General features: G+C 38.4%; 1 protein-coding gene across 2 annotated transcripts in view; it reads right to left on the bottom strand.

Annotated features, from left to right (window-relative positions):
* The window catches only part of LOC122991993 (ephrin type-A receptor 6-like), a 191665-nt gene that overhangs the window by 129816 nt on the left and 38623 nt on the right, over nucleotides 1-23226 (bottom strand). For both annotated transcript variants that reach the window (XM_044365502.1, XM_044365503.1), the window contains exon 3: nucleotides 9270-9933. In XM_044365502.1, the coding sequence (XP_044221437.1) occupies nucleotides 9270-9933 (664 nt within the window). The remainder of the gene's footprint in view (nucleotides 1-9269; nucleotides 9934-23226) is intronic.

Below are 23226 nucleotides of genomic sequence, written 5' to 3'. Positions count from 1 at the left end.
CGATTTTTCAGTCTAACAAAGTTAAGGGTCCCTGGGACACACTAACTGCTTGTGCTTTTGGTTATTAGAATGGGCAATTTCCAACACTAATAATGAACCACGCATACTGCATCCATTATCAGCCCCAAGATAGATGTGTGTGACATGACAGACACCACATACTAATGGAATTAAATTGGTACAGTTTAATTTCACTAAAACTGAAGCTACATTATTAAAAAAAGACTTTATCAAGAATAGTTTTTTATACATCAACTGTTATATATGTTCCTTCTACTGTATCCTCCTGTGTTGTTGGATTCATCAATTTTCTGATTACTCACAAGACATAAATGTTTTGATTATATCTAATAAATGTTTTTCATTTTCAGAGATTATTTACTGCGCATGTTGACAGCATGTAGTGACACAGAACAGAGTGGTGGGCTGGCAGCAGCAATTTACACTGGGAATTATTCAAGCCACATCAAGCCTTTGGCAGGGGAACTCCACGCCTTTCAGTGGTATACTGAGTTTAATGACAACTCAGGGGAAATATGCATTAGCATACCGTCAGTGTTCAAAGAGCATTCAATTACATTCTTTGTGATAGCTGCAATAGCAAATGCTAATACAATGACGGTGCAGACAACAAACAAACTCGCGTTCAAGTTCAGCCGTACTATATGATATGCATTCACAAAAGTATATCGGTTTTATCGAGTAAAAAAACTCAGCTAAATGATGGGTAATTTACAAATATTTTCATGTCTGATGACACATGTTTTCATTTACTAATGTCTGGAAAGCAATGGGTGGGTAGGCAGAGAGAACGATAAGAGGGAAAAGCTGGATTAAGAGATGGTAATGAACCTGCTTTTGATACACCTCAGCTTTGTCCTTAAGAAACTCTTCAAAACTGTGGTGTATGTGTGTGTGTGTGTTGATGCAGAATGAAGTGGGGTTAAATTTATCTGACAATTCAGGATCCACTACCAGCATGCTCTCTCTCTCTCTCTGTCTCTGTCTCTCTCTCTCTCTCCAGACACTCCCAATTAAGCCTGAAGGGCCATGCTTGTTAAACTAAAACCATCCTTTTCTGAAATGTCACAGTGTCTCCCTGCAGTGTGGCCCGTCTGTAAACAGCTCTGTTGCTGATTCCAGCCCAAACCCCCTGGCGTGTCTCCTTGTGTGTGTTTGTTAGAGTGTGTGTTCTGAGAGCAAAATGTTGTCTCTTGCATTAAACACTCACGTGAATGCTTGGGTGCATTTTGGGGCTTTGTTTGCGTGTTGAGTTTGTCGCTGACCACGATGCCAGATGGTTTGGCGTGTGGTACGGTTTAAGCTGTTGTATCTTTGCCTGGGTGTGTGTGTGTGTGTGTGTGTGTGTGTGTGTGTGTGTGTGTGTGTGTGTGTTTGTGATTCATTACGGGAGTCTTTGCCTGTGCATCCCCTCTCTGTGTGTGTGTGTCTGTGACATCTCATTTGGCGGGCTGACAGATTGAAGGATATGTGCTGTAATTGTTGTCTGACTGTCTTCGTGCTGTAATTGAAAATGTCTTATAAGTGAAACTTTCTTCAGGATGTTTATACCAGCATGCCAATTAACATTGGTCTTGTTACCTGCCCAATTACCTGTGTCTAGCTTACGTTAGACACCTCATTTAGTGCCATGCAAGGCTATAGAAAGTGTTGATAACAGAACATGTTGTTGAAGAATTAAATCAACTTATCAAATGGATATTATTTCAGTAACATGTCAGTACACACATGATAGATATATAATAGTCTTTCACCTTTTCTGTCCTCACATCATATTAGTCTGAATTTTTTCAATCATTTCACAACATTGTAATTTAAGTGCCATAATATTTGACACAATCTCCTTAAAAATGTTCTATTAGAAATAAAATGTTACACACGTTTAAAACTTTTTTTTTTTTTACAACTCAAGTATTAAAGCTAATAATATCCAAGGTTGCAAGTATTTTTAGTCCCCTTATCTTAACATCACAACTTCATAATGTCATTATCTTATCATTATCGTGACCATAACTTAACTATTTCATTATCTTCAAATAATGGATTATTTATGAATTTTGTTTTTTGTGTTTATATTGACTTATTAAGACTGTGATAGTGAGATCATTTAATTTTCTTGTTATTTCAAGATACCAAAACAATAAACTAGTGATCCAGTCTAATCTAAATCTTGAGATAACAAATGTTGGTCGTAATGGGAACAATAAGTGAAGTTTTAAAAAACTATCAGCACATTTTATGATCTTGAAATGAAGAAATAAGTTGTGATGATTGCGAAACAACAACAACAAAAAAAACCCAATCAAACAAAAAAAAAACAAAACAAAACAAAACAAACTGTAGCACCCAAATGGAAACATACCAGTGTACACACATAAATAAACACACACAAACAAACTCTGATTTCATTATTCATAGCACTGCAGAGAGCTTTTACACAGAGCCTGACAAACACAGACCTGCTGTAAAACACTGAGTGGTAACAGCATCACCTAGATTGTCTTACACTGAGAGAGATGGAGGGATGGAGAAAGATGGAGAGATAGAGAAAGAGAGAGAGAGAGAGATGTATGAGTGTGTCAGTCATTTAGGTAGAGCAAGACACCCTCTTGCATTAACACCAAGGATTGCACATATTGATGTTTGGTCTGTGTGAGTGTGTGTCTTTGTGCTTGTGTGCAGGCCTATATTTAGACGGATATATTAGCTGGTTGCCTAGAGTGCTGCTAGCCAGGTGGGGGGAAATATTATACAATATATCTTAAAGAAAGAGGATATTTTATTCATCCCAACACAATGTCCACTTATATCTATGTTAAAAAAATACCTCATTTACAAAATTTGTTATAATGCAGACTATATAAAACCAAATATTGATTTTACAGTCCAAAGAACAATACTCCGCCTGTAATAAAAGGTATAGAGACAAAAGTAACAAATGGAGATAAATTGTGTAAGAAAGCATCTCTTTCTCTGCCTCCCTCAGCTCTTTCTGTCTCTGCTTCTGTTGCCTCTCTTGAGAGGGAATGTGCAACATCCAATACGAAATCTTTATAAAGCTACATTAACTACAGTCAAAGCTAACACATTTCTGTGTTAAGCAACAAGGAGCCCAACGATGCAACATGATGAAATCAGTGATAAAAAGGCTGCATAGTGAATACTTCTAAAGAAATTACATCACAAGTGTAGAAAATTCTTCCAAATCTTTATACACATTACATGGGCCCAAATCTGACATTTACAACACATAATATAGCCTCTGATCATATAACCTTATACATTAGTTTTAGTCAAGTTTCCTTCTCCTCCTTCTCAACATAGTCATTCTAACAGAAATGAATGCCAACACACATACTGAACGGGAGATTGGCAGCTTTTCTCTATATAAATAATTATAAGAACAGCAGCAGCAACAACAACAGTCATAATAGTATCGAAATTATTATTATTTGGCATATAGGTGCATTTCACTAAAAGAGGACAGTGGCCACTGCTAGCCATTGTACTTCTCATGGTGGTCTGGGATAAGCCACCAGGGATAAGGTTAGAAATGGCCCTGTAGTGCATATATGTATGTTTGTATATATGTTTGTGAGTCCTTCTTAGCCATAACAATAAATTGCTCCTATTAAACTCAGGTTCCTTAGCAACACTATCCAGTGGGCAAGGTGACCATCAAGAGGTCAAATGTGGTGCATGAGCTATCAATAGTGTGTGTATGTGTGTGTGTGTGTGTGTGTGTGTGTGTGTGTGTGTGTGTGTGAAGGGGAGAAAAAGAGAAAATAGAAAGAGAGGCTAGAATATAAAGAAAGCAGCATTTTGTATGGTCTAGTGATGCCAAAAAAACCCCCCAAAAAACAAAAAACAAAAAGAGAGTTGGGTTATTGTCCATTTATTTGTGCAGATAAAACAAATCCATTAAGAGTTGATGCATTGCTGCCACCTGCAGATTAGTGAAATAGTGTGAAACTATTGGCATGACTGTGTTTCACGTCACCTACATGCGCAGGCATGTGCATCCTCCTGAGTGTGCACAAGAGCAAACAAAACTCTCATAAAAACATTGCTCCATAGTCATTAGTGGTCAAAAACTGGGTACCTTTCAATTCTAGGCATATGGTTTAAAATGGTTTTAACTCAACTGCTGTCTTGTGATCACAACCTGAAGTTTAATATTTTAGTCCCATAACCACGTTGGTGCTTATAGATTAAAGTCCTAATGGAATCTGAAATGCTCCTATTTATTCAGGCTCCATTCAGATAGGAAATGAAATTGTGAGAGAGACAGTATGCAATAATCTCAGAGAAAAGAGGTAAAACAAGAAAAAATGAAAATGAAAAAAATGAAGAGGTGGCTAGCATAAGTCTATATGTGTGGAGGAGCATGCTAGTAGTAATGTGGGTTATAGGGGTTATTGTTAGCTACAAGATTTGATTAACTTCAGCCTTACTGCAGCGTATTGACAGTGTAAACTTCTTTCAGGAGATGGATAGGGGATTAGTGTACTATTGTGACCAAAATCACTGGGTTTGAATCAGAGATTTATTTGTTTATTTTTTTTAATTTGGCTTTAGCTGGGTGGAGAGAATGTCCCTTTTTCCTACCTCAGTAAAGCTAAAGCCATTTATTCAGACTTCAGACTGCTCATCTTTGCTCTAGGATAAATGAGGTGTTTGTCACATATCTGTAGCTGGTCTAGTGTTAGGAGATATTTAAGGAAAATCATTTAAATACTAAACTGATCTGTGGTGCTATTTTGTGAGATGTGATAGGGAGAACTTTGGCTCACACCTCTGCTCATACCACACTAATCGTTTTAATTCAAAGAGTAAAAAATACTCTCAGTAGAATAAATAATTAAATATTTAGCCTATCTCCTCTAAAACACTTTCAGGATGGGATTTTTAAATTCCATTTGACTTATGTACAGTGAGTGCATGAGCTGCATTAAATGCCAAATTTATGTCATAACATGAGCAACCAGAGATGAGGAGCACAAAGGTCAATGTTGTGCTTTTAAAACACGTATCAACTATGGTATTTTACTGAAATCACAGATCATTTAAACCTGTAATTTCTTTCCAGCCTAATCAAGCAGCGACAGCATTTAAAGGACCAGTTGGTTGTAAACTGGGGGATTGAAGTATTAGCTTAGCCAGCCACCTCAGTCTTTCTCCCTCAATGCCCAAGGCGCTCTAGTGGTACCTTATGCGGAGGCTTTTAATAACGAAGCTTGTTTGAATGCTGGAACAATGAACACGGGCTGCATTTCAGGGCTGACATTGCAGTAAAATGCCATCACATTGCCCAAAGGGCCAAACTTAACCCAAGTGTGAAATCTGCCTCTCAGAGAGTGAGGGGTGATGGATAGAGGGGAAGAAAGAGGGTATGCAAATTGAGGTAGTCTCTACTGTGACAATAGGAATGCTGATTGCTGATGATATTGTGGTTGCTTATTGTTATAAGTGACAAAGAGTAGAAATCAATGCCTCTTTTTTACCTTGATGGATGAGGCAACAGCCTTTAAAAAATAAATATGCATAATAAGTATGGATCTTGAGTTCTGTGAACACAGGGTAACCAACAGCAAACACATCTAATACAGATTTAAGGTAAATACTTGACCGCTTTTCGCTATTTAAATATTTGGTATGGTATATGGACATTTCTTTTTTTTAAACCTGTGTTTTTAAAAATGAACTCTGTGGTTTTGTTGTATTATGTTGATGTGCACGTATTTGTGAGTCTAGTAAGGCATGCAACAGGGCTGGATGATGCAGAGCAGACGGCAGGATTGCACCACATCATACCATCATCTCTAAGATAAAAAACATGCTTGAAAACACATCTCAAAAACAAACAGACTTTGCCATCTGTTCTCCCCAAAGTCCTCAAGAGCAAGTTTATCTACCATTACTAAGCTTTTTCTGTCACACAGCAATTAACACATATATAAGATACAAATAATGGAGTGGCAGACTTGAATGAAGTAACCATTTTGGTACAGTCCGGCTTTAATCACAGCTGCAGTTACACCCCTGGCCTGTTGATTGTGATGCAGCTGCGAGTGCAGCTGGGAAACCTTGCTTACCCGTGTCACAAGATGAATCGTAATCAACTGTACAAGGACATCTGGTTCTATATGGTGGAAGAAAAGTGGCATAGATTCTTGAAAGCATTTTCCAAAAGAGCACTAAGTAAGGCTGTAGTTTGTGGTGGTGCTGGATAGCAATAAACTGTTAGATCTACCTGATATTTTTGACGAAATTGCATTATGTCACGCAATTTGTGTTGATACTTCCATATATCGTGCATCTTGTATATTTTAGCAAAGTCAGGATACATAGTCTTTATCTAAACCAGTGTCTAAGCCAGTGTCTTTCTTTATGTTAAAGCACATACAGCACCACACATAGGTGATAAAATCATTATTAAAGTAACATCATATTAAAAAAAAAAGTATAATTGTACATGTCAGGATGACAGAATGATCAAACATCAGCATTTAGTCAATGAATGGAGATGTGTATTTACATTCTACATCTAACACTTTTGCACTTTTATCTGTAAGTCTTTTGGACACTGTAGATTTCAAATCTATCTGCTGTAGATCTTAGACATGTGTACTTGTTGACCTGACCTTTATAAGGTTTGAAAGGAAGTTATGTTGGGCCTTCATGAAGGTGAGTTTTTTTGTACTATAGTGTTCCCAGTGAGTGGTGCTGCCAGCGATAACCCAAAGCTCATATCAGAGAGTTGGGGATCAAACTGCTACCAAGCCAGCCAAGATGATCTGTCAGACCGAGGTGGCCCCTGGGACTGCGGGTGGTAGACCACTGATAGTGACAACAACATACACCTACACGGACGCCTGATCTTATATCACACACTCCCTTTCTCTGTACATATAAATCACACTCACTCACTCACACACACACACACACACACACACACACACACACACACATACACACAACACAGTCACATGCAGACAGCGTTCAATCTCCACATCCTCTGAAAGAGCTCTGAATCTTCAACTTTGACACAGGACACAGTACTATTAATTTCTTTCCCTGTCACAGTTCACTATTGCACTGCTCACTGTAGATTACCCACATACAATCATCATGTTTGGCGTTTCACATCATAAGCAAAAGATAGACTTAAATTCATCAGCATAGAGACATACAGACGAATCCAGGTTTTAGGCCAAAGGAAGTCGCCCAGTTGCCATTACTGCAGTGTCTGCTCACTTGTAAACTGCATATAATACTGTGATTTATGTACAAGGATCTCACTGTTTGGACATTTTTGCACAGAAATTTGTCCAGACAATCCAGTAAAAGCAGTTATATGTCGAAAACATAGCCATCGTATATTTTTCAGCAAAATTTAACCACTAGTCCAGTTTTTATAGATGGCTCTTTTCTGTGCTGTGAGCTGTTCTGTTATGAGGTACTCTTACAAGAAATTGAGAGTTTGAAAAAATGGAGGTGTAAGTCACAAGCCTCTGCTCCATGGAATCAATTTCACTTTCATATATCTCCATTAAATCCTCATGTTTCAATCACATTCAGACACACTGAGTGATCTGCCTACATGGGGGCTGTGTGAGCTGCTAGCCGACTGATCTCTTGCTAGCTTGGTATGTTTCCTAGCCAAAATTCTACTTTTACAGTATCATGTGCTTCCCATTTTTTACTTGCTTAAATTATGCTTTTATTATGATTAAAATGCAAAAAATCATGGAATTAGGTGAATTAAATCATAAGTTAGCAAGTTATTCCTGCTTGGTAAGATTAGCTACTCCACACAGCACTTTCACATCCAGACTTTGGGGGTCGAACAGAAGTCGTTCACTAATATTTTATTATTTAATGGTGGCGGCACTTGAGAGCGCAACTCATAAATTAGGTGCCCGATTCATCTATAACAATGTCTATAGAGCCATTTGGTAGACATTTTAAACCTAAAACAACTATTCAAGTGTTCACCTCTCTTATCCATCTCGATTGCATTGTTTAGGTTTTCTGTTGTCTTAGGAAACCTCTTCATTAATCTTGCATGTACTATAATCAGTCACTGCTGAGTATTTTTTAGCCTTGCAAAAATGATCTCTTTTGAATCTCTTCAGTAATTATTGTCTAACAAAGGGAAAACAGAACTACAATTAATGTGACAGTATAAAATATGTTTGATAGGCCTTGCAGAAAATATTTTAAATTACAAATATTTTATATGCATTTGCACACACACGCTCTCAAATACAGACAAAGACAGCATCAGGAGGCTCTCTACCATCATACTAACAATCCTTAAGACTCTGATCCACTCACGTTACTGTAGATCTCATCTTAATCTCCAGAGGGTAAACAGCTAGCAACAACGGAGGGAGCAGAGAAAATTAAGGAGGGTGATGAGGAGCATGGAGGGATGAAAAAGGCAAGTGAAATAAAAAATCTTTCACTGAGGAGGAGTTTGTGTGGTCTATAGAATATTGGGGCTTGTAGAAAGATGACACTGACACAAAGGTTAGCGTTTCTAGTTGTTGAAAGCATTCTCACAGTAAAATGCATGAAGGAGATGGAAATAAAGCCCTGAAGATATTTATCAGCCATTCCTTCTATCCACAGTGCTTATCTATCTGACTGGCTGATGCCTTAATACTTACGTTAAGTAAACCAAAGAAGAAATTGACTTCCTGTCCAAGTTACTATATCATACTGTGCATCTTCTGATATGGCTTACCATTTTTATAAGACAGTATTATATAAAGACAGAAAATTATTGTGAATAAGATAAGAAGAGAATATACAGAAGGTATAGAAGTAAGCAAAGCATTTGAGTAAAAATAAGAACATTGTGCTTTTTTGCTAGACGGAAGGTATGTGCCTCCTACTTGACAATGCAATTCACCTTTTTTTCAGACAGCAAATAGTGTTAGAAAATGCTGTTACCCTCAATTTAAGATGGCAAACACTGAAAGAGAATAACATTTAACCTTGATTATGAGGGTTGGGTTCATATGTTTCAAGTGGGAAAAAGGGATTAGGATCAGCTACCAATGTTGAAAAACAATGTAATGATATCTAGACCTGGGGATGGGCTACACGAACGACCCCAAAACCAACCAACATCAGCATCCAAGAATCAAATTGCCCTCCTGGAATGACCTTATTCTCGATGGATGCTACATTGATGAGAACAAAAAGCAAATGAATAATAAAAAGATGAGGAAACTCACCACCGCACAAGCCATCAATCTCCTCATACCCAACGCTGCAGACGCATCTTCCCAGTGGGACCAACCAGTCACCATCAGCTCCACAGAACAGTTTGGGTGTGTCCCGTTCTTCAGCATGGTCAATACATGCCCCCCTCACCTCCACCAGTGAGGATGAGTCCACACGAGGCACTGTGTCTGGAAACGAGGCCAAGTTCCTCAGTGTGAACGGACATTTCTTATAGTAAACCCTCACTGAAACCAAGGCAATGCAGGCGCCAATGTCCTGGAATGCCAGATAGAAGCCCTTCTTGGTCATGGGTCCCACCTCACGCACCTCTGTGTTGAGCTTGAGAATGCGATCTCCGAGATCCATCTGAGTAAAGCTCTCATCGGCGGCAATGGTGTCAATCTTGGTGTACTGTGCAGGCTTAAATTTGACACCGTGAGCCTCATCAGTCTCATGGTAGAAGAGGTTAAATGTCTCCTTGCAGGTGCCAGACACCCAAGGGATGGAGTTGCAGTCGCGCAGGGTGAAGCGAAGCTCTACGTAGATCTTTTGGGCCGCCTGTCGAGAGATCCAGTTGGAGCGAAGCCAGTTGTTCTGGTTGGGCTCCATCACATTGCAAACCTGGAAAGTATGGATGGGCCGGTTGTGCTCGTCCATCTCTGTGATGGCATCCCACTAAACAGGAAATATGAAGGGGTTGGGAGAATAGAGAGAAGAAGGGGGAAATGAAGGAAAAGAAAATGAATAGTAATTAATGATAAGACCAAAAGCCTAAAGTCCTGCTAGTGGCTCCAGTAGGCAACAGTGTTCAATATTATTGGCAATATTCTCGATATATTTTATTGGGACCAACTAACTACCTCTGTGCACTGATATTGTACTAACTTAGTGGAAATTCTAGCCTGATGGTGGCACAAGGGGAAGAACCAAGCGTCACTTAGACAGGATTCATCCTCTGGGGACTACTGTATGAATATTCACAGCAAATTCCTTCAAATATAGACATTAGCTTTTGAAATACCTTGGCATGGATCAAACAGTGAAGCTGAAAATTTCAACCAACCATGAACATTTAAATCAAATCATGAGAATCACACAGTCTTGTTCAGGCAGTGACAGTTTTTGAGAAAATGTATCTTTCTCTGGGCCAAACAGACTGATTATCCTTGGCTTCACCACTGGCAGGAAGAGAAAATCATTAACATCCTAGGTGGAGCAATCTTTTTTTCTTCTTGCTCCTTCAGGTCTTTCTGGATACAGTAGGTTTTTTTTCTATGAATGATGTCTGACTCACGCTGCCTAGCCATCAGCTCTGCAATTCTCAGGTCACATTATCAGGGAGTATGGCAGCTTTACAGGGTCACGAGGTTACCTGTCCTCATGTTGAGTTAATGGGGGTTTTTAGCCTGGTCCTGCACCATTCCCTGGTTTTATTAGCGTGGGGACTGGCTACATGAGCGACCCCAAAACCAGCCAACATCAACCTCCAAGAATCAAATTGCCTGCCTGGGAGAAAGGGCTCTCAAATCACTTTGCTTACAATGCAGCATTGTACCCTCCAAAGGCTGCAGAGTTTGCTTTTATGTGTGTGTGCTTTGTCTTCAGACTGATATGCAGACCGTCTTGCTTATACTGTACAGTATATAGCTGGGGTATGTTATTTCACACACACACATTCTGCTACTGTTACTGTAACTCTCTTTGAGAAACACTGAATAATCATTTTCATGGGATTTTCTTTGGAGTTGAAAAAACTCAATCAAATTCAATCAAATTTAAACATGTAAAATATGAACACAAGCTATAGGCAACATTTGCATCAATCTATAACTTTCATTTTGGGCATTAAAAGCCTGATCCAGCCCCTAGACATTGCAAATGTACACTGTTTTCACAGAGACAAGCAAGATATGCATTTGCGAGGTTAGGTGAGGAAAGCCAAGCATAAAGCCATTAATTACCAACCAAAACATTCACATAACTATCATTCTGTATTTACAAGCAATCATACACACATGCATTTCATGTTCGCATTCTCAGGTTTGGGAGGTGGGTGTCCCTATTCTAATTAATAACCAGAAAACTTCTTAATAGGCAAACACGGTCCAGAGGGTTGTGATAGAGCTGCTGGTTAATTTACCAATACTATTTGCCTGATAATCTCACACTGCATTTAATAAGCTGTTTTGCACCTGGCTAAATATTACCTGTTGATGAGAGTAGTAATCAAAGCGTAATGTTTGCTTTCACATACTCATTATCCTTTTTAATAACATGTTCTAATTCAATCATCCAAAGACGACAGCCTCTAATCTGCTCTTCCCTCAAGGTGTAATTGTAGCGCTACACTCAAACAAATTGATTTTGATTAGATGTGATGTTGCCCAAGCAGTAAATTCTGGTAACATATGGTCATAATTTACCTCTTCCACCAAAAATAAACATGAATTGAATTGGAGTAAAATTTTTACTCTTTTCAGTTTTCTTCATAATCCATATCAATGTTTAAGGTAAATTAATAGCCCTAAGGCTATCATCATCCAAAGGCTATCGTCTTTGGATGATTGAGTTAGAACATGTTATTATTCATGTTATTATTCATGTACATAGCTATATATTTACCGTGATAAATGTATGCTACAATAGAGTTTATGACTTTGTTTTACTTTAAACATCTAAACATGTGTAAAACTTGGAACCTATTGGACAATTCTGTGTGTACATGATTAATAGACTTTTTGACAGGCAGCCCACAGTGGTGATGTGAAGGATCTCTCATCAGGATGCCCTGGTGGCTTAAGCCACTGATATGCTTGCTTTTTACCGATATATACCATGTAAACAATGGCTGCCATTCCAGCATCATTGTTCACATTCTTGCTTGCATACTTTATGTATACATAAAGGATTAAAAATTGTATCCATAGGATTGAGGCCTAACCATCCCTTGTCAACACCAGAAAATCATCTTAAACATAAACTATGGTGACTCTGACCGTTTCTAAGGATGTGCACAAGCAATGCTCCCAAAGGAATGAAGGAAATGTGAGGTAGCCATGATGCGCATGTGAATGCGTAGTTAAATGCAAGTATGTCAATGGCTTTAGGGGCTAAGACACTAACCATAACTGCAACTTCCTGGGTTCACATCTGGCCTGAGAACTTTGTTGCATGTCATTTCCCATCTCTCTCTACCCTCTTTTCCTGTCATCTCCATAGTGTTGTCTGTCTTATAACAGCATACACTACCCTTTAAAAAGGATTTCTTGCCACAAGAAACACTGCCTGAGACAAGTGATCATCATCGACTTTAGGAAGATGAGAGGCAGATAATATTACTATTTCCATCCGCATGTCATTTGTCCTTTTTAATTAAATACTTTAAGGTATACATCTGTTCCTGGGGTGTTTAAAAAATTGGCACAGGATTGATCACAATATAGATATATAAAGTATGTATATATAGATAGCAGAATAAATAATTATTAGAACAGATCTACTAACACTTCACAATATCAACAATATCACTTGTTTGAGAAATGAACACCAGCCACCCACCTTACACCTGTAGTCACGGTTGTCATTTGGATATTTCTATATTAAAACATCATAACCCACCACCCATTTTGAAGACTGATAATAGTACAAATGTAGGCATACACCTACTGTATATGCAAGATCTAACATTACTATACATACAGTACATGGTAAACCAGTATGTCACTTATAATGGTGCCACATGTTTGCATAGTGGCCCAACATGTAACAAGTTTATGAATAAATATGGCATTGTACTAATGTTATTAAAAAAATATGTTAGAGCCATATTATTTTTTATATGTCTAATATTATTTAAAGTCACAAATACATTTATGGATGAGAATAAACTAAACTGATCCTACACACCTGTATATACTGACCAACCTACGTATTCATCCTTAACCTTCCTTCAAGCTCATCTCATCAACTTCATCTCTAGAAATGACCCCTAAATGTTGAATGTTGATCAGCCCCTGAGTCAAATCCCATTTTTATTTTTTGTAATATTATTGTACAAAGAGAAATGCAGGGCAACATCATGGCAGACTATAAAACTTCACAAAACTAAACTTCTTTTGAATCAGATGCAGTCTTCCAGTGTGAGTGTCTCTTCAACTGACAGGGCTGTCAGGAGTAGGAGACTCTCTGTGGAGCGTTATATTATAACTCAACTATGACCAATCTTTTTTATTTCTTTGACTACATGGAAATCTGATATTTGCACATCACAGATGATGAACACAGGAGGTTAGTGTGGGGCGGGTGCTTTGCAGGTGTGCTGGACTGTACTAGAAGAGGCAATGAACAATAAAATGTTTTCTTCTTTGTATTTTATTGTGCTATGGAGTCCCTCATGAGCTGTGTCCTAAAAAAAAGTCTGAATTGAATACATCTCTCATATTTATAGGTAGGTTCCAGTGAACAAATCACATTAGTAATAAAATTGAGTATTTAAAAAAATAAAAAAATATCCACAGATAGAAAACCAGGATCCACAAACATGTGGCAAATAAAAATACCAAAGCTGAGTGGAAAAGTGTTTTCTACAAGGCATATTGAGTGACTGCATCAATAGCATAGATGATCAATATTTCCTGCAAATTGAGAATATTTGTCATAATTCCTAGACCTAAATCAACAAACGTGTTCAGTCTATGTCTACTATTTCAATTTAGGACAACCTGTTTCACTGTCATGAAAATTAAGAGTTATGTTAAGTGTCTCAGTTAAACTTTGTTTTCCTACAATGGCTGCTAAAGGACTGAGCTATTTACTGTATGGTACAAATGTATTTAACTGTATGACTGTGAGGTAGGACTCTGCTTGAAACGAAACACAGGCACACACACACACACACAGAGCAAGGTTAGACATAGCCCTTAGCCACTGTGCCCAGGATTTTTTTATAGTGCATCAAGGATGTTTCTGTTCCGAAGGAATTTAGGATGTTATCTAACATCTTGGCATAAAACTGAAGACATTCATCCCATTAGACTGCATTCTTTCATTACAAAGTAATGTGTAAGAGATGTGAGACAGATAAAGAGAAGAAAGAAAATAGGAGACAGAGAGAGAAGATGAAAAACAGAATGTGTTATGAGGAAGTATGGAGGTCTGTGCTGGAGACAACGTGTTCATTGGGAGATACAAGATAATTACTTAAGTTACGAGGCAATGAAATCAGCTCAAATCCCATTGTAGATAAACTGTGGCCACTGATGTTGAGATAGAGGCAGATATATCAGTGTGATTTGTCCAAAGAAGGAAAACAATCCACTGTGATAGGAACACACTACTGTTTGAATCCACAACTAAACACCATCCAAAACTAATCTACAGGCTTCCAAAACCTTCACATTTTGTCAGCTAGCTGATAATGTCAAGCAGCTATGTGACAGCTGCACTTTAAAATGAGTCACTCTGCAGCCTTGCAGTAAAGTAACAGTAATAATGTTTTCCTAAATTGTCTTAAAAGTGATGAAATGTATCTCCTCTTAAGTGACTTCAAAAAAAGGGGGGCATTTAGGTGACAGCATCATACCTTTGTCTATAATTTTGACAAGAACCAGCCACTTTACTGTGTGTAGTGCTGACTTATAATCCAAAAGTGAACTAACTTCTTTTTCAAAGTAAAACAAAAACTTTAAGTGAAGCCTCACCTGGAAACCTCACTACCTTGCTATCCAGCCTTAACATGCATAATTGAAAAACAGTCAGAAAATGTGGTTGATTGACTGCAGCCTGAGACCAATGCCGTTATAGCCCATCTCTCTCTCACATGAAAGAGAGCCAGTCATTTTACTGGCCACTTGCCCAGAGGTGAGCTCCTTTTATTAAAACTGTGAAACCTGCAGCCCTATTGAGAACTTCACTTTTAACTATAGTGTCATAACCCACTCTACTCATCTTTGATCAAAATTAAACATTTATTGATCCTAAATGTTTCCACCACTTGGTTGGGTATGAGGTTGTTAAAAAAAGGAATTAAGCACAATTTAAAAGTCAAATGTCCCTTTGTGTGCGTGTGAGTGTGTTATAACCCACTATAAAGGAATTACTTAATAATTATATTACTGACAGAAACTAGTGGGGAGGTTAAGGAGTGGTGCTTTAAAAAGGTTTACTATCAGACCAGCAGACGTGTTACCTTGAGAGACAGCTGGATTCACAAAATCATGCAACAATCCATCTTTTCAGGCTTCAAATTATGCCCTTGTGGCTGAACCACACTGGTTCGGACCAATCAGCTTCCTATGAGGAACTACTGGCAGCTACATGCCTGGTTTAGGTGTGACGACAGCGAGAAGCGACTGTTCATTCGAAAACAACAATGGCAGCTCCTAAAGAGGTTAGCGTAGAAGGTGAATGCCCTTTTCCAAGGTCAACTTCTCAGCTGGTTCTGTGTGACAAACCATCTGGTGCGTCAGGTTAGAGGATGTGTGTTCGCTGTGTGAAAAAATTAAAATTTCTATAGATTTGCCTGAGACACACACACACACACACACGCACATGCACACACATGTAAATGTTGTGTATTTGAATTCTACAGAACAAATTTTCACTCCGAACCACATATTCAGTGACTGTCCTTTGTATATAACAATAATGTACTCTTTTACATAGGTGGACAGAAAAGCAATGAGTCATTTTGTAATTTGGGAGAGTCGATGTCATGCAGGTAGCATGGCTACTGTTTCAGTGAACAAACTGAGTTGTGGGAGTAAGTGGCCACTGGAGATAAAACTAGCAGCTGTTGTATTTATATCATGAAACAGTGTCTATGCATGCGTAATATTCCCAAACTCACACACACATACACGCACACACGCACATGCTTGATTCACCAAGGGATGCATGTACCACACACACAGTTGTGTGTTTTACTTAATGACAAACACAATTAACAATCTACAGTCTAAAGAAATGTGGAAGGGATTATACATCAGAACTTATTAATTTGTGGAAATTATCAAATTTAAAGATGCTGAATATTACAGAAATAATGTATATCAGCTTCTGGTTTGTCTAAATAAATGTATACACCTCATCATCCTGTGGCTGGAATTTAGGGGCTCTCACAACAATTTTAGGAAGGAATTTCAAATGTCCTGTGGGACACAAGCAGCACATTGCTGTTATATATTGATGGTGGCAAAGAAGAATACGATGGAATCACAGGTGTTCATTTTGACCACAGGGGATTCTGAATACATATTTACATATACATCTCTTTTTTGTCCTCACCAGGGATTGTAAGACTGTATCAAGTGTCCTGAATCCTCCCCTCCTTTACTTAGAGCAAGACATGATTCTGCTGTGGTTACACACACATACTTTACACACACACACACACACACACACACATTCACACATAAGCTGTGTCAAAGGAGTTGGAAGCAGGTGTGTTTTTCTGTGGTCTCTTGAGACTTCTTCTCTCAATTAAAGTGAAGATAAAGACCGGGGACAAGAAAAAAAGAAAAGAGCAATATAAACATGCACAGCTTGCTCTCTCTTTCTTTCAGTCATTCCTTCCACCCATACTGATGTTTGTCTTGTCCAGCCCAGCATTGTAGCAGACACGGGTTCACATGCTCCGTGTGTATGATGTTATTATCATTAATATGCATTGCCTTGCAGAATGTTATATGACATTACAGTATGTCTGAATAAAGTTACCACTCACTACCATTTGACACCAAAGCTGCCTGGTGCAGCTGTAGATAAATGTTTAACTCCATTCATGAGATATTAACACCTGTTCTGTTTCCGACAAAGATTAATTGAGACGTTTACAGTAACACGTGCTGTGTTGTCTCCGGGTGGCAATAAGTGATTTCCTCCTGTCCTTCCATCACCAGTCCCTTCCTACACAATTTTGTGTTTGATGGATCTGATTTGATTATTTGCTCTACAGTAATTAAACTGAAATAGCATTTTTTTTAAACATTTGCTAAAAACTCTTGCTTGTTGTTTTATCTTTTTTTTCTGTGCCTCATAGATCACTTTATTTTCCCTCCCTCTTTCTCTTCTTTTTCTTCCCTCTCTATTCCCATGTCTCCCCCGTTGTTTGTCTTATTCTGTCTACCTGATGCATTCTTTACTCTTTCTCTCTGTCTTCCTCATACACTTCATACTGAAGAGTGAATGTGTGTGTGTGTGTGTGTATTTGTGTGTGTGTGTGTGTGTGTGTGTGTTGTGCCACTGTCAGTGGGATTGAGAGATTTTTATTTAATCCCACAGCTTCCCTCTGTGATGGATGAAAAACCTCCACCTCCACCTCCACAACACGCACATGCACACATGCACTTACACGCACACACACACACACACACACACACACACACACACACACGCACACACACACAATAGTAATCCGTATTAAGGAGATGGATGAAGAGTCTTTGCTCACAAGGGAACTTGATGTCAGGCCTGTGACTTTATGAGAAAAGAACAAACAATGAGAAGGAAGTAAAAAAACTAAAACTGAGCAGGAAAAAGTGAGAAAAGAATGAGAAAATAAACTAAAAAAATAAGGTGTGAACACAAAATGAAAAGTCTGCTTCCAACATTTTATGACTTATGAATATTAATGATCATTATGTGGAAATTATAACTGTAAGAGAAGTGATTAAATGATGTGTGTGTCAGAAGTTGGTCTATAGAAGGCTCATTAGAGATAGTGGAGCTTTACTTGGGGGATTTTGTCAATATCTGGTAACCTCAGCCGAGTCATTGTGTTTAACTGAGTGCCAACAAGCCAATCAATACTTTGATTAGAGAATTATGGAAATTGATTTTCACTATGTACATTAGGACACCCAATTCAATTACTAAAGGTTTGCCAATGAGTAAATTGGCAGGAGGTGACACTGGACAAAAACCTACTTATCAGACATGTCAGAAAATCTTTCACATTCACACCTTAGTAAAATAAAGGAAACATTTTCAATATGACAGCATGTTTGTACAGATATTCATCATACTGTACATGCATAACATAATGTCAATATTTAGTTTGAATCCCAACCGTGTAATCTGGTTTCTCTGTCTTTTCTTTTCAATGTCTCAAAAATACTTAAGAATGGTTGACTGTTTACTTTGAGACAATCTCTTTAAGAGTTAGAACAACGTGTTAGTTTGGGTATACATTGATATTTTTTGATATATTGTCCTTCACCTGCCAGCTCAGCACCATCATTGAAGTCACACCACATACACATACTGTAAATACACATACATGTACCCATGTGTCTATAATTGTCTCTTATAGGTCTATGATCATTATTACTTTCTAATGAACGCATTACATAATTAAGTGGCTTTGCTGGTAGGTTGCAGAGCTATAATTAGGAGATGAATCTGCAATAAGCTGACTTCAATTAAAAGACAATGACAGCAATGGATATTTGACCACAGACAAGAAATGACACGTCTGTGCAACAAACTTACAGGTTAACTCTTGAAAACCTAAGGAGAGATTCCTCTCAATGATATGCAAGAAACACTTGAATTCAAGGGGAGCAAGCTACACTATGATTTGAATTGCTCGGTAAATTAGCAGATATTCATCTTTCTGACCTGAGTCAATCTGTTTGTTTACAACATTAAGGACAATAAAGTGCTCTAAAACAGAGTTACATGATTCAAATTGGTAGTAGATTAAGAACCTGTTATATTTAACCAACAATTCATGCATTGCCTTGTATAACTCTTGTGATACGTGGAGACTTTTCAGCAATAACCAATCCTCAAGGCCATTTCCCTGATAGATTTACCATAAACAAGTACCAAGTAAAATAAATACCTTCTGTTCTCCCCAGAGTATTAAATCCTACAACAAAACATCAGCAATTGGCAGCTATGACCCAAACCTATTGGTATTACTACTGCCCTCTATACAAATAAACTAATAATAGTACCATGTGATGTGGTACCAGAGCATGCTGCTTATCATTTGATTGGTAAGTTGGTAGCCTGTTGATAGTTCTTCTTAGATATACTGGTTGTTTGTCGCCATTCTTCAATCATCAATTAAAAAACAAGTAAGATGCAAGTCACATTACTCTTCCACACACACACACACACGCACAAAGAGTATCCCACTGTCCATCACCAGCACACCCCTAAATCAATAAGAGCGAGTGAACAGCGGTGAGCAAATTAAATCCAAAGACCCTGCGCTCTTCTCATTCCTGCATCCATCATAGTGAATGGGTAGCCAGCAGGGTGGAGCCAGTGCACCCATCTGTCATCCTGGTGGCACTCTCACAAAGTGACACCCTGTTGGTCACGGCCTCAGTCATCCTCCAAAGATGGCTGAGGGCACTGAAGATAGAGTTCAGCCCGTATGACTTCTTGAAGACTGCTGATGTTGAACTGGCATTTGGAGCCGATATTCAGTGTCTCTGTATGTTGACCATTTTCACATCCAACTAAATACGCCTGAATGACACAGATTAAATGTTTCCTCCAGAATTGTATTCTGGTCATGGTGTAAAAGCCTGAAAATTAATGGCTACTAGTGAGAGCAAGACTAATAAAATTCAGTTAAGTGTGCGCAGTCCCCGTCAGGCACATTTGATTACAGCTTTCATTGACAGTTGAGTAAAATCCTCCCACTAAACCTGAAATGATTTCTTTAGTCAGACATTGACATTATATTAATTTAGCCGTATCCACCAACTGTGGGAACCCCCACACACTTTTAGAGGTGTGTGCAGCACAGACTGGCTACTCACTGATTTTCATTAAATGTAGAATATTAGCCTATGTATTGACTAAACATATACCAACCCCAGCTTTCTATACCATTTTTAAAACTGATTTTGCGGCTCCACTTTCACCGTCTTGTTTGGACAAGTACTCTTTCATGAAGCAAACAGAAAGAAACTGCAGCACACAGAGCAAACTATCACAATGCTTAGATATGAGAGAAGACAGACCAAGGCAAACAAAACAGCTCACTGCTTAAAGTATACGGCTTAGGTTATTACATTTTTTGCCCTCTGTGACACTGGAATTGTATACACCTATTTGAGATAAACAAGAAGATGTTATGTTGAGGCATTGGGGTAACAGAATAAAGAAGAGATAACAGTGTCACAGTTCTAAATGTATTAGAGCTGCCAGTCTTTTAGTGTGCTCAGCCTCCAGCCTTCTGCTTGAGACCAGAGAGACAGAGCCTGCTATGTGATAACTACTCCAACAGCCCAGTGCAATGATCAGGGCCATCAATCAAGTTTTATTGATTCCTACATAACAGAACTGATCTATGCAAAATTAATTGGCCCTTGTAAATTCACAGATTTGTTTTCCTTAAAAAGACAGTGGAATGGCTGATAAATGCCATCATTATAATGAAAAAATAATAAAATTATAGTGACACCTTTTATGGAAATAAGCCTAAGAGACTGCCAAACAGCATGCTTAGACAACATGTTTGGCCCTGTCATTGCCTCATGTCTATGTTGTATATTATATTTAATTTAGCACTGGCTGTTGCAGTAATGCATTTATGTCATTTAGTATGGTATAATGTCCATTACAGTCATGGCCTCTGGAGAGGATCCCAATCTATCATGCATCTGTGGCAGCCACAGATCGCTCTTCTAGCAGTTATATCATATCAATCACAGCTTGCATTAATATGCAAAGCTTTACCTCTAGCCTTTAATTGGATGCAAAGAAGCAAATTTATATTTTGACGAATCGTCCTGTGATAAAAGGCAGCCCCGATTCACACACTGCGTCAGAAACATCCACCCTGTTAGTGTCATTGAGCATGACTCTGAATCCACCTTTGGGGCCGTAGCTGAACCTGAACTCTTGTGACCCAGTTGTTTCAAATAATTTGTGCAGTAAAACATGCATGACATGATCAATTCAGTATTTAGTGCCTTCTTAACATAGACCGATCTGAGTGGGACTGATATTGGTCTTTCATTTGTGTCACACCTCTGATGGAGGATGGAGGATCTTTATTTTAAATAATGAAGCTTTTAGTGCAAGTTCAAGCAGGAGGACGACTGTCCATCTATTTGGCCATCACACTATTCTATCCATCACCTATCATCTTAACTATTATCCATTGATTCACTGAGTATTCATGGGCTTTCCTCTCATCCACTGATCCTCCTCTCTCTGCTGTCACAGCTTCACTCTTCACTCAAGGTCCCCTCTACAGCTCCCAGGGATCTCCAGTTGGCTGCTGTTCATAGGGATCTATACCTATAGGTCAGTCTAATCGATGGGGCAATGCCAAAGTCCGTCTACATTCATGCTAACTTGTGTTGTGTTTCCTGATTTAATTTATTTTAATTTGTTTCTTATCATGTTAATATGGTTCAGAGACACTACTGTTATACTCAACTAATCAAAAATCACACATACAACATTGTTGTCCCTTTTTAGCAACAGAAAATGTGTCTTGTGCAAAAGTGAGCTAATTAATTGTGGCAAACAGAATTAATGTGTTCAAGCAGTCAGGTAATAGTGCTATCATGCAATTAGAAAAATTCATGTCTTCCAATTACAACGCCTATTTGGAATTAAATATTGTCTTAGACTAAATTCTACCCTTGGGGTAACAAAAAACATTTAATTCCTAAGATCTCAAGTTATAGTAAACACATGTTATCTTTATTACTGGCAAAAATATCACATGTCAGCAGCTTCAGACTTCAAAAAAACGCACGCCGGTAAAACCCTATCTATCTGCAAGATCAACACTGGTTAAGGGCATGAACCTTGTCTCCTTTCACCTTCTTCCCCTTTATGTCATTTGCCTAAACGGTGATGTGTCAGTCCTCTTCACACACACTGACTTGACTTCTCATCTGAGCTGATACAGACCAGAGACCTTTCTTTTTTTTCCCCACCAGCTCAGACAAACTATGCGTGGGAAAACAGGGGGGAAGAGCTTGTCGTTTTACATATCTATTTTTGCCAGAGAGGCAGGCAGGCAGGCAGTCTGGAATGTCAATGTGTGTGCTCAGCAGCCTCTGACTGATGTGAGATCACAGTGACGGCTGACACAGTGGTACAGCGAACACACACACACACACACGCACACACACAGACTTTGCCAGTGGGTGAGGTAGCAGGGTGCAACCATCGACAGCTTAGATAAGACCAGGTCACCCAAGTAGAGGAAAGCATGCTATACAGACACACACAAATAGAGTCTGCACAGAACATTAACTCAATGTCAAGCTATCCTTGTGTTATATTCTAAACAAAACAGGTTCTATGTATCTCTCAAGAGGGGTTCTTGGGACCTATTGGGAATGTTACAGTGCTTAATTTTTTGGGTCTTTAGTACATAAGAGGTTTCTCTGAGACTTTATAATCTGGAGAACATCTAATCCACTCAGGAGACCTTTGGAAAACTAGTCTCTTCCTGGGTATCTGATCAACACTCCAAACTGAAGAGTCAGAAGCAGGGTCCTAACTGGTTTCAACTTTAGCCGAACACTTGAGCCAATGATAAAGACAACTCTGACATTTCATGCAATAGAAAAGGTCACCACTATCTCATTCTCTCTTATGTCTTTCTCTCAGTCACAGTTCAACTATATGCTTTATTGGTCTGACACACAAGAAACCTTATTGCTGAAACAATATTGTATTGATTGAGGTACAGTAATATTATGCTGCCGTCAAGTACTGTTGATGACATATGAAGGAACCAACAAAGTCAATAAAATGTGAACCTTATGGCAAAGAGAATGGATACCATAAAAACAATTTACAGTGAAGGTTATGTTTCTCATTTTATCATTGTTCTGTTTCTTTTTTTCTATCTTTGCTATCTTTGGGTAATGAATTTAGCATTCAATCAATACAAACATATGCCATTTCCTGTTCAGTTAGTCAATGCAGCACCTCTATAGACTTGCTTAATTTTTTGAAAAATAAAACAACACATCA

Source organism: Thunnus albacares, chromosome 11 (genome assembly GCF_914725855.1).
Source record: "Thunnus albacares chromosome 11, fThuAlb1.1, whole genome shotgun sequence".
Lineage (NCBI taxonomy): Eukaryota > Metazoa > Chordata > Actinopteri > Scombriformes > Scombridae > Thunnus > Thunnus albacares.
Note: the sequence above shows the minus strand (reverse complement) of the source record. Positions and strands in the feature narration are given on the sequence as shown.